General features: G+C 41.0%; 1 protein-coding gene across 1 annotated transcript in view; it reads right to left on the minus strand.

Annotated features, from left to right (window-relative positions):
* Nucleotides 1–11,336: 11,336 nt before the first annotated feature.
* Nucleotides 11,337–13,743, minus strand: part of usp18 (ubiquitin specific peptidase 18) — a 5,639-nt gene continuing 3,232 nt past the window's right edge. The window contains 5 exon segments of the mRNA XM_025057894.1: nt 11,337–11,965; nt 12,468–12,514; nt 12,714–12,845; nt 12,938–13,045; nt 13,048–13,101. Of these exon segments, the coding sequence (XP_024913662.1) occupies nt 11,902–11,965; nt 12,468–12,514; nt 12,714–12,845; nt 12,938–13,045; nt 13,048–13,101 (405 nt within the window). The 3' untranslated portion in view covers nt 11,337–11,901.

A 13,743-nucleotide genomic window follows, 5' to 3' on the forward strand; every position in this document is an offset into this window, starting at 1 on the left:
CAGGCCATCACTGTTTTTCTGCAGAGGTGCAACAGTTCAGTCAATAATGGAACTTTGTGTGGGCTGCGAGCTCACTGACGTTGGCTCTCACTATAAAACTTCCACATGAAAACACTTTTGCGATGCCATAACGCACAGAGTGGCCGCAGTTATCCAGACGACTACAGCCGTGGATTGTACTGCAGATCAAACGCTGGCTCGGGGCACATTATATCAGATTTCATTTTTTTGAGTTGAGGCCCTTCATTCATTTCTGACATTTACAGTTGGATCGGTGCAGCCCTCTTCCAGGCCTCTTGGCTCAGGGCCCCCACTGAGGCCCCACCAGCCGCTCTGGAAAAACCCGGTGCATCTGACTTGAATTGCCTGGCTCCACTTGTGTGTTCTGTTTGGCCCGTGTCGCTGGAGGAGCAGAGCAGGCCAATTACCAGCCGGCACTCTGAGACCAATATGATGTCATCCTCCCGCTCCGCCATAACAGGCTGCAGATGAGAGGGGCCGGGCCCCTCAGCAGCCATATTTACTTAATGAAAAGCAGAGAAGTATTTAAGAGGAAAAAAAAACTCTGAATGGTATTCAATATCTGTGAACATTAACATTTTTTTCTCCATCTTAACTGACTTCTGCTCCATTGAAGTGGTCTCTAATGCATCACAGCCTGTGAGGAGACCACGGCAGACTGGAGGACATTAACATTACAGCTCACTGTTTATCTCCTGGGACACAGAGCGCCATGTTTGAATAGAACTGATAACAGCGCCATGAGAAAACCGTTTTCAGCCACGGTGTATCAAGAGCTGCACATTTCACACATGTGAAGCGGAAGTTTTTTAGAGGCCAGACTTTGAAAGCGTTATCGCCAGGCCCCACCCGTGAAGAAAATCACCTGTGCAGTGGAGCAGTGCCCTTTCGTTTGCACTTCCTCATTCCTTTAAAGGCCCGACAGTTTTTTCACTTAAAATGCAAACAATAACAACAAATAAACAACTGTATGTTTCTGTGCAGCCCTGTGTTATGGATTTGATCTCTTGGTCAAGTCGTTTGTTGGTTAAATGGTCACAAGAGGAAGGAAGGATCCACTAGGTGGCAGTAGTGCAACCTTACGGATTCAGAGTTGCTATTAAAATACAAAGAAGCTAAAAAATGTATATACTGTAGAAATGTATCAACTCTCAAGTCGTCTAATAATATTATGAAAATATATTCAAACATAATATTTAAATATTAAAAAATCGGATATTGTATATAAATGACTCAACTCATCGATCATGATTTCTAGCACCCCCTGCAGGGCAGGTACGGGGCTGTGCCTACATGATCTGTGTTTACCTGCTGTAATCCAGAACTCCTGTGTACTTAACAGTGCCAAGAGATTCTAAGGGAAAACACACAGCTTTTTAAAAAAAAAATACAGACCTCCGTCTGCAGTAAGTCACGCTCTAAATGGACCAAAAAAAATAAGAGTCGACTTCAGCACTATCCCAGAAGGCCTAGGAAGTCAAGCAGCCACATCAGAGGATCTGAGGGGGCCTGTGGGCCGCAGCAGATCTCTTTTCATTTCCCAACACACTCCATCTCCAACGCCCACCAACCACACTCTATGTATAGATGCTGGAGATGATATAAGGCTTGGGCTGATAGCAGGCCACAGTATAAACAAATGGCAGCTTTAAATGTTTAGGTGTCTACAGCGGTGATGACCACATTGGGCAAAAAAAAAAGCCTGGTTATACACAAAAGACTTTAGGAGGGGAAAAGAAAGTGAATAAATCGTCTCTGAGGTATTTTAGTTTTGCATTGTTACTGCCATCTGCATGCTGAGATGTAGTAGTAGTTTTAGATATTGTCAGTTAATTCCTGAGCATTGTTTACATCATCTGTGCTAGCGTCGCTATGTGCTACGTCGTATGTTGGTCGGCTAAAGAAATGCGTGTGAAACAACAAAACACCATGAAAAAAACAGTATTAGCAGGATACTGTTGTGCTAGCGGATTAGCAAAACAAAGCTAATAATTAAAGTTAATAACTGTTGAATAAATAAATGAACAGACGGTAATATAGACAGTTTTCTTTTTAAGTAATCATGTCGGCGTTGTTAAGAGGCTAGCTTTAGCCCAAGAGAGCACCAACTTTCTTGGAAGTGATCATCAAGTTAGCGAGAGCGAAACATCATCCAATTTGGTTTGTCTTTCCCAGTTGATTATCTTGCATTAAAAATATAAATATAAATTAACGGACGGATCATATATTAACATGTCTGCAATATTTTAAATATAGCATGAGACACTATTCCGCATGAGAAATACAAAAGAAAAACAGAATAAAAAATATCTACAACATGTACATATTGCACGGCAGACGATGACTGTTTTTAAACATTAAATATAAATATAGAAAAGTTAAAGTTTTGCACATATCGTAATCTTTAGTATTATGAATAAAACTTTCAAATATGCAGTATTTCCCTGGGCTCCAAACCTTTGGACAGACCTAAATGTTTCTATCACTATATGTGGATAATCGTGCTGAAATTAGTGTGATCATTTTAGTCTCAATAACACTTGACAGATGGGCTATGAAACGTTCAGCTCGCTTTATTTACAAGTGCCTCACCCTCATTTTTCCCCATGGCTGAAGATACATCACTAAGATCATGTTGGTATTTGTTGTGGGAGGGTGAACCGCTTTGACAGTGAATTCCTCTACATTTTCCCAAGCCCTGTTGCAGATATGGCTCAGGGAAGAAAGAGAGGGTAACAGAGGTCAGAGACTTGACCTCAACATTAGCCCGCACAGGAATCGACTTAATACCTTTACAAATGACAGATTTATGGGCTGGTAATTGTCGAAATCCAGAATCCTGACATCTTTAGTAGGTCAGAGTTCAGCGTCTGCTTGATTTTGTTATTGCCGTATTAAAGCTGGAAGGACGAGTGTGTGGGGGAGCTCCTCAATATCCGATGTCCACACATAACTCTAATCCATCTCAACACAGCACAGAGAAGGATATACATTAGGTACAGGGATACACTGTGGATGTTATCGTCCTCTTTAATGGCATCTGACTCCTCTCTGATGACCCCCACCTTGTCAATGTGTCTTTGGTTCTGTGTCATAGAGACTGTGTGAGCTACGACCCGATTCGCATTCCTCTGCCATCTAACCTCTGTCCAGGCTGGACTTTCCCACAGAACCCTAAACCCTGTGAATGAGAGTAGACCTTTGTTTCAGGCATTTTTCATCCTGATCCCGGCAACTTCCCCATGGTGGAATGCCAGCGCCAGCTACCTGGCATTAGAGCCTTTGTGCGGAAACAGGAGAGGCTGAAGGAGAGAGCAGGTCAAAGAGGTTTGACAATAGATAGCTCAATTCTCAAGGTGCCCAGCCCACGTTACAAAGCTACTCAACCTAGGTCAGGTCTCTTAACTGTTGTAAGAAGTTCTTTATCTGGAACGGGGCCAGTTTGGTCAACATCTCTCTTTTAAGTTCTTCTGCTACAGTACAAATCATTAACTGGGCCACTGGTCTAGCAACTGATTGGCATGTATACACAAGCACGGCTAAAATGTGCCTCTACAGCACTTCTAGGGTTGGTGTGAGCTTATTACAAGCTGAGAGTTGGAACACCGAGGAGCTGGTTACCCTGAAGGTACAATACCATTCATTCCAGTCAACTGAGAGACCGGGTGAAGCAGAATTTTAATTTTAGGGATGACATGTGAAGATGAGGATTTATTATGATACAGTGTAATAAATGTTTAGAAGAGTTTCCTTGACTCAACAAGTTGCAACCTGTGCCAATCACTGGGTTTATCTTAGGAATGACATGTGGTAATTACTTTTCAGCTGGTGTTAAGTGGAAATGGAGAATCATCATATAACATTACACCGTACATAAACCTTAAATTAAAAAAAGTCAGCTCCTTTGCTCACTGATTTTTCCGACTTGCCCTAACCTACCAAGTGTTTCAAATTTCGAGGCAATTGTTCAAACTTTGTACTAGTTCAGCAGAATTCCCAGATGTTTCCACAAGTAAAAATTGATCAAAACCAAGTGGTTTCAGAAACACTGGCATCTTGGACACATTCATATTCATGGTACACCCGACACGATTACTCTTCTAACTTGAGATCGCATTCATATTCATGGTACAACATTTTCTGACACGATTACTCTTCTAACTTGAGATCAAAAAAGTCTGCAAATATGCACTTAGTGTTTTATACATCCTTCCCTATCATCTCCAAACAGCGTAACGTAAAGAATTAAAGGTGAAGAGAAGCACAACAGCATGTGCAAGAGAAAGGAATTGTGTGCATTTGCTTGTCTACAAAATGTAACTACCTTCAAAAGCTGCACACAGACTGAAAAGTCTAAAGTCCGGCACAGGATCAAAAAGGCTTCAGCTTTGAGGTCCGACCCTCACAGATAGACAGAGAGACAGGCAGTTATCGGGGGTCCATCACTGAAACCCATCTTATCTGAAACCTGAGCAGCTTGGTTTCAGAATGACTGAACCTGTGTCTGATGATACGAACGCAAGATAAGGCGTGCGGACGGGACGGTAACGACAGACGTATGTAGACAGTGGTGAAGCATCAGGTCACACTGAAGTGATAGAACATGGTGACCGCAGCTTCCGGGGGTGAGGGGCTCCACTCACCCACTGAGAGGACCAATATCTGCAGCCCGTCTCCCATAGCTCCACTCCGCTGTGGCATGTCGACTTCACAGACTGTGTTGAATAAACAAATACCTGAGACTGAAAACGTGTCGTTACTGCAGTGGTTCTCAATTTAATTTCAGTCATGCCCCCCCTTGGGGACAGAAATGTTTTCATGCCAACCCCCCAGTTTCCCACCCCCACGAATGGAAATACTATTGAAAACGTATATTTTTATCTGTACAAACCACTGTATGAGTTGCTGCCCCCTAGTGACTGGAGGCTTGTTATCATTCAAGCATTACAGCAGTGGTACACTTATGTCCAGAGTGCCATATTCCATTGGAAGCCCCTCAGCCCCCACCCCCCTTTGAGAAGCACTGCATTAGTGGCACAATAGCAACACCCCTTGCCTTTTTAAGTCACTTCAAAGTAGAGCGATTCAACCCCAAACCTTCCTTCTGGTCCAAACCCAATCTAAGCCTCCCTATTTTTCTCTCTGCTGTTCACTTATAGGACTGTGACTGTTTGACATGGACTTTCCTAGAAGTCTCAGCAGATGTCGAATTTATTAATCGCAAGTTGCCAAGAATCTCGGGGAGGACAAGCGAACACGTGAGAAGAGAAAAGAAGACTTGTGTTGAGCAGACGCCCCTGTCTCTTCCTTCGGAGAGGAAGTTTTATGAACTCACTTGGGAAAGATAAGGCTTCTTCCCTGTCATACTAAGAATTCCACTGAAATGACTGCACCATATTCGCAGACCCTTGAAGCAGTGAGGCGCAAAAAAACACCTCAGGCTGACAGACAGTTGCCAGAATTCACAACACCGTGACCTAAATACGAGCCGTGGCCCGGCTCTTTGAAAGTGCAGACGACTGATCAGGAATCAAAGCAGGTCATTGGACAAAATCAGATAGCTGTAGTTAGCATTTAATAATGGATATGATTCTGCTCTCCCAATCAGATATCACATTTCAATCCGAGAGGTAAATCATCTGGTGACCACACGCTGTAGATTCTTGTTAATTGTTTACAAAAGTAAACTTCACTATGGTCACTGAGGCTGAAACTGAAAAACAAAATAGCATTTCCTCATTATGTAACCAGAAAGACCATACATTAAAAAGATTGGAGCTAAGAAGATTTTACATGAGCATGTATTGTAAAAAAAAAAGTTTCGGTTCCCAGACTTATGCTAAGTCATCTCCCACACTGACAAGAAAACAACTAGTGTCTCATTCACAGTCTCTGAGCTGAGCAAAGAAACAAGAAGCGAGGAGAGACAATGCAAAATGACTTCCTGTTCAAAAGAGCCAAATGACACCTGTGAGTTCTGTATTTCACAGCGACCTGAAAGACATAGCAGAGTTTCAGTCTTTTACCCAATGCTAAACTGTGGCTAATAGCTTATCGGTCAGACTAGCAGCTAAAAAGAGTCAATTTATTTTGTCCAGGTTGTCTCTAAAATAGTTTTATTGTTCCTTATTTGGTTGGGCAACTACAACATTGCATCAGCCTCAATGCTTGACCATGTTCCTAACTTCTAGCTACGCAAAACAAACAAACAAAACAACTAGTTTAGCTGCTACATTCTGTGTTTTTACATATAGATTAGCCCATCAAAGGTAGTCAGATAGCTGATATCAGATAACATTAGCCCCACATGATGACAAACGGTTGTAGAAAAAGCTAAATAGTTCAAATCTTGTAAAACTTCTACAACCTTCAGCTAGAAACCAAATATAGTAGAAAAATGGCTCAGACATTAGCCAAAAAGTTGCTCTGATAGTACTTCATACTCGGTTCATACCTATCCGCTGAGTGTGTATTTTGCATTTCAAGAAGGTTAAAACAAGACACCCAGTTGTTGATGAAAGCTTGTGAAATCCTGCGCGCACACAAAAAAAGGAAAATCTCCGAGTGGTTTTCACAAAGCCAAATTCCACTTTCTCCTCGGCGATCAGTGCTGTGCTCACCTAGTAACTGGTAAACACACATCAACAGTGACCTAAAAAAGCACTAATAAACCCTGACAAATTCTCCAAAGAAAGCAGTTTAAAGCGCTGCCACGTATTCCTGCTCTTTTTAACACCACACGTTCAACTCGGCTGTTTTTTTTTTTTTTCACCCATTAATCCTCCATCAATATTTCAGACAGAAAGAAAAACAACCAGGCCACATTTAACACAAGGCAACCCTAGCTGAGTGGCTAACACCAGACAAAGATAAAGAGACATTACAGGAAGAGTAAATTGAAGAGATTATGATGTCTCATAAATGTCTTTATAATCCCGTCCAGGGACCAAAGCTTAACCTCAAACAGCAGAGACAAAGACCTCACGCGTGTGAGACACGTGCCCTGAGACAATAACTCAGACGTTCAAACTCAGACTTTATAGGCGACATGTGGCTCTTTGGGTTCGCTGCCACTGCCGTCAACGTCTGATGTCAGACATCGCGTCTTCTCACAGGCTTCTATTAAAATACTGTGTACGTTTGTTTCTGCAATATACATGTGGGGCTGGTTTTCATTGTGCAGTATTAGTGTATTTGTAGGTATTTTCTGTATTTGTTTGTTATATGTTTTTACTTGATTGTTATTGGGTTATCACATTAAAAAAATATTAACAGTCACAATTGTTGTATTGCACATTCAAGAAGTCTTTAGGTTTTGGTTCATGGTTCTGAATGTATGCAGGGATCCCTCTCCTGTCGTGGTAGTTGCGATCCAAGACTCACTGCGAGATGGGAAAAATCGTGAAGTAGAGATGAGATAGTTATTATATCATTTACATATATATTTACTCTTTACGAACCTCCCGACACTGTTGTCAACCCTCCCTAGACTGTATTACCGTTTCCAACACAATTTCCTACAGTGTCCGACAGACAAGCGGAGATGCTGAGAGATGCTACGATGCATGAGCAAATCAGCGTGAGGAACAGAAAAGCATGGTCAATTAGCCAATAGTACACCATTGTATTAGCTAATAGTATGCTGTGTACGATCTCGTCTAGGTAAACAAACTACTAGCAATCTTTCAATCTACCAGTGATCTTAATTTCAAACTAAGAATCTACACCGAAAATTTCGCAAGATTGGATTTTTTTTTTAAATCTGCAATGTACTGAGTGAGCGAAAGGAGAACCGCAATATAGAGAGAGAACACTGTATATAGAAAAACACAGGAAGGATGGTATGTTGATCAGTACTGGAATTTAAACTAATGAAAGCATTTGGGGGTGGAGCTAAAATTGCTGCAGCTCTCACATGAACCGGGAACAAAAGAACAGTTTGGTTAAAAAAATTGAGGAAGGCAGTGAACTTTCACATTCTTAGATATGTCTACCAGACACAGACTTAACAGAACTGAAATAAAACATTTGCAAGCGCTGCAAAGTTTGATTTACAGTCTGATGTATCACTAAATATAACAAACGCAACTGATGCTTGGAAATCCCCGTTAAAGCGCATCGTTGTTAGGTGTTTGCACGCCAAAAGTTTCTGTTTTTTGTAGTATGCACTACACTACTTTAGAATTCATGATCTAGCTTAGCTTTAGATGAACAATTATTGTCTCCTGGCACCAGATACTACAGTTAGTGCCGATGTACTTTGTTGAAAAGCATGTTTATGACGTTAATAATAAAACAACAATCACCAACTGAAAAGCCCACTGCGGCCAAAGTGTGTGTTCAATTTACTATGAAAACTGCAGTTGTAAAATATATTTTGCCCAACCTAGTCATGTTAATAGGTACCATATTTTCTGAACTATAACTCAGATTATATTTATATTTGATATTTGTTTGTTTTTTCTTCTTTATTATGCATTTTTTGGCTGGTGCAACTCATACTATATGGAGTGGCTTCTAGTCCAGAAAATATGGCACTGCTTTGGTACTCCGTCACAAGGGTAATATATCAAAACTCTAAAGTCAATTGAGGCAAATTGTGCTATAAAAAAAAAATATAATAATCTGATGTCTGTGAAAATGAATTGTTACTCATTTTGAGAAAAACAATCCTCGCAGTACGCGCATACAATAGTTGTTATTATTACACTTTGTAGCGGTTGTTTCCGATGTCAGCGTTCTACATTTGTTAGAAAAGGATGCAACATCATCTGACGCAGACAACGGCCCCGTGGCCCTGACTCAGGTCTGGACTCCTAATGCACAGATCAGCTCCCCGTCTCTGGTCTCTCTCTGAGTGGGAGGGAGGAGTCCTCGCTGTGGAAAGCGGCGTCTGCTGCAGGCTGCGAGGCGGTGAGATGACTAAGCACGAAGCCTCTGCTGCCTGTGGAGCTGTGCAGGCATGTTCCATTCTGTCAGGGCCGTGCAGCACACAGGCACCGTTTCACACGGTCCCCACCGACTCTTGGCCGAGTGAGTGGGAACTACAGAGGTTCTGCTGACAGCCGACACCGAAAAACACTGAGGCAGTGTGGCTGCAACTTGGAACTCTTTTGAGGGATAGTTTGGGGTTTTGTGAAGTGTTGGCTGCAAGAGGTACAGATGGTGAAGATGCAATTTAAACTATTTTGTACTGGGAACTATTTGTACCAGGATATTCTGATTCTGTCTCACAATCTGGGTTTCCATTAGAGTACATAATTATTCAAATTTTTTGGGAAACTATGTACTCACGGCCAACAATGCATTATAGTGCCAGGACCTTCCTACTGGTACTTGGAGTTAACTCAGTTGACTCAGGTACAACATATACAAATTCAACCAAAACAATACTTTAGAAATATATAAAATGAATCTGGAGGTGTACAGCACCACAAACTATTGGAGCTATGTACTAACAAAATTGACATCACCATCAAATGTTGAAGACTGGGTCACACACATTTCAGTCAGAAACAACAACATCTATAACCAGTTGTTGTTTGCAGTATTAATGCTACGGCTAATTTTCTACTGTAAACCTGTAAACGTAGCTTAGTTTTCCACACAGAAAATCATGTTTTCTTTCATGTTTGACAGACGTATTAACCAGAAATAAAAGAAAACAGCTGAGAAACCAGGATAGCTCCTTGAGGGACTCCTCACAAAAATGATGGCGTGAAGGAGGAAATAGAGTTATGTTGTCATCATTGTAGCTTAGATAGCTAATTTGAAGGTTTAAGGTTGTGGATTTAACACATTTCCACCCAGAATTGAAAATGAATTGTTACTCATTTTGAGAAAAACAATCCTCGCAGTACGCGCATACAATAGTTGTTATTATTACACTTTGTAGCGGTTGTTTCCGATGTCAGCGTTCTACATTTGTTAGAAAAGGATGCAACATCATCTGACGCAGACAACGGCCCCGTGGCCCTGACTCAGGTCTGGACTCCTAATGCACAGATCAGCTCCCCGTCTCTGGTCTCTCTCTGAGTGGGAGGGAGGAGTCCTCGCTGTGGAAAGCGGCGTCTGCTGCAGGCTGCGAGGCGGTGAGATGACTAAGCACGAAGCCTCTGCTGCCTGTGGAGCTGTGCAGGCATGTTCCATTCTGTCAGGGCCGTGCAGCACACAGGCACCGTTTCACACGGTCCCCACCGACTCTTGGCCGAGTGAGTGGGAACTACAGAGGTTCTGCTGACAGCCGACACCGAAAAACACTGAGGCAGTGTGGCTGCAACTTGGAACTCTTTTGAGGGATAGTTTGGGGTTTTGTGAAGTGTTGGCTGCAAGAGGTACAGATGGTGAAGATGCAATTTAAACTATTTTGTACTGGGAACTATTTGTACCAGGATATTCTGATTCTGTCTCACAATCTGGGTTTCCATTAGAGTACATAATTATTCAAATTTTTTGGGAAACTATGTACTCACGGCCAACAATGCATTATAGTGCCAGGACCTTCCTACTGGTACTTGGAGTTAATTCAGTCGACTCAGGTACAACATATACAAATTCAACCAAAACAATACTTTAGAAATATATAAAATGAATCTGGAGGTGTACAGCACCACAAACTATTGGAGCTATGTACTAACAAAATTGACATCACCATCAAATGTTGAAGACTGGGTCACACACATTTCAGTCAGAAACAACAACATCTATAACTGGTTGTTGTTTGCAGTATTAATTTTCTACTGTAAACCTGTAAACGTCAGTTGTTGTTTGCAGTATTAATGCTACGGCTAATTTTCTACTGTAAACCTGTAAACGTAGCTTAGTTTTCCACACAGAAAATCATGTTTTCTTTCATGTTTGACAGACGTATTAACCAGAAATAAAAGAAAACAGCTGAGAAACCAGGATAGCTCCTTGAGGGACTCCTCACAAAAATGATGGCGTGAAGGAGGAAATAGAGTTATGTTGTCATCATTGTAGCTTAGATAGCTAATTTGAAGGTTTAAGGTTGTGGATTTAACACATTTCCACCCAGAATTAAATGTACCGTACTTTTAATGTATAAAGAAATATATACAGTATATGTGTATATATGAACATATATACATACACATATGCACATACATACAGTATATGTGTGTATATATATATATATATATATACAACACATACATACTGTATATGTGTGTGTATATATATACACAACATTCATGCATGCATAGTCTCTGAACACCAGACAGATGTTTTTTCTGAAATTTCTCGACTAATTTTGCCGAAAGGCTGATCTCTAACAAACAGACAAATACAATACAAGCGAAGGTGCATGAGGTTCATTTGGAGAAGGAGTTGTGCCAGTGTCGCCACATCAAGAGGAATGAATTACGCACATCATTTGTGCAAACGGTGACAGGTGGTAATAAAACCCAAACAGCAGAGACAGGAGGACAGAGATAGTTCTTCTGGTATCATTAATTGCTTCAGGGCAGCCAAAATAGAGAAACAATTACGTTATTGTTCTTTACAAAGTAACTCTCCTGACGCTCAGTTCATTACCAGCGGTGGGAGGGAAGTAAACACCGAGTACTACTGCAGGTATTTTCATGCAAACAGTGAACATCGAAGCTAAGCATTCTCTTTCAACCACACACCACCACCACTGAGGCTGTGCGCTTTGTGTGTGGTCTTGAGAAGACACGTGATCTGAGTCATCAACGCCACCTACTGGCCAGAAAGAGTTAGTGTTGCTATGAAAGGTATACATAAAGTTAAGGAAGAATTTACTTTAAAAAAAACATTAATTAACATTATAATTATTATTTAATTAGTGCAACAAGTTTCAGTATAGTCTTCACCTCGTCTCGGCCAATCATTTTGGATCACTTAAGTTTGCTGCTGCGGCTGCTCTTCTTCTGCTCTTCTGTACATTAACATGTAAGCTGTGTTGCTGTAAATAGAAGAAGAAAAAGTTTTTAATTAAATCAACAGGAGAAAGTATACAAACAGAAGGTAAACCGTTTTGAGACCAGATAACTAAAAGACATAAAGGGTTTTCCATTCTCTAAAGGTTCAACAGTTGAGGAAGCCGTCAGCGCAGGAACATGTTCATCTCACTCCTTAATCTTCACCGAGGAACGCACAATAAGGCATTGTTTTAAGACCTGAGGTCATTTCCGCAAGTAGGAAGATAAAAGCTGCATGATGTCAGTGGAAGTTGGCCTTGAAAGTCATTAATAGAAAAGAAAAACCTAGAAATTAACTCTATAAAGGTCTGAAGACTGTCTGAACAGAGGTTAAATATGTAACAAAAACAAAATGAAGGGAACAATGGATGATGGTTGTTGTTGGTTATTGATATTTGTTATATACATGTATACATACACATATAAATACAAATATATACATATACCGGACAGGTCAACATCGGAACCATATGTTAAGAACATTACCTGTAGGCTGCACTTCCATTTGTTCCTTGCACATCTTCCCAGGAAGCCTATTGGTAGGAACGTAAAGAAAATAAATAAGTGAAATATCCAATTATAGTCACAAAAACAGGGTAATTAACATATAATTAAAAAATTAGCTTTTTGCTTTTTTAGTACCTTAAAGTTCAGCCTTCAATACAAATCACCTGATCGGTGTCATTTATGCTTTCAATGATGAACACTGAGTTCAGGAAAGCAGAAACCAACCTGCTGCACGTGGCTGTCATCAGCGTAGTACCACTGTTGATTCACCTTATGACGGACGTACGCCGTGTAGTGGCCACACATCGCACTGCCACTGTGCACCACCACTGCATATAAAGTGTATTTGCACTTTGTCTGGAAGTTAGAAAGCAAATTTTACATCATAGGAAAAGAAAAGCCCAAAATGTCCAGAAATGACAGACAGAAAATAAATCCAAGTACAGTACCTGGGTAAATTCCTTAGAGAATCCCTCTCTAGCAATCTCGGAAAAGTCAAAGCTCTCCGGAAAAGTTACCGTGCAGTCGAGTTTCCTGGTGTAGCGCTGCCCGCTTCTCCGAACCGCTTCAGGTGAACGCACAAGATCCGAGGCAAAGCGAGGAATTTCACACACTGCGTCACAGATAAAACACAATTACAGCTGAGATGAATGCAGAGGTGGAGCCTGCAGACCAGCATTATAAATGTGATTATTATAAATGAATTAGAACATGAACTACAACAACAGCAGTGAAGAAAGAGATTATACGAAAGAATGACAATAGCGTTTAGGATTCAGATCTAGCTTTACGGTATGGCTTCGCAAAGTCGTCAATTTGTACCATCATTAAGAATAAGGAAGCAATAAAAGAAGCTAAGCTAAGGAGTGACTGTGATCACCAAGGAAAGATCTCAGATAGAAGTGGAAAAGCTGCTACTGATTTGGATCAACTGACACAATTCAGAGACAATAATTTGTGAGAAAGTGAATATTGCGCAATCACGACACCTCAGCACCAGTAAGGATGAATGAAATGATTTTGTGTATGAACCTGTACACAAAATACTCATCCATTCCACATTGATCCCTATGGGGAAAATTGTTTCAGTTTTCGAACTCAACCAGTTCACCACCAGCCTTCAGGAATGAATTAAGTTCGAAAACAAAGGTTCCACTGTATATTGTTTTTTTAGTTTTTTACCTTGGACCTTAAATATATCCCCCCCGCCCCCCCCCCCAGAGACTCACTACATCAACCACCACCACCAACTCCT

This window comes from Cynoglossus semilaevis, chromosome 8 (genome assembly GCF_000523025.1).
Source record: "Cynoglossus semilaevis isolate Cse_v1.0 chromosome 8, Cse_v1.0, whole genome shotgun sequence".
Taxonomy (NCBI): Eukaryota; Metazoa; Chordata; class Actinopteri; order Pleuronectiformes; family Cynoglossidae; genus Cynoglossus; species Cynoglossus semilaevis.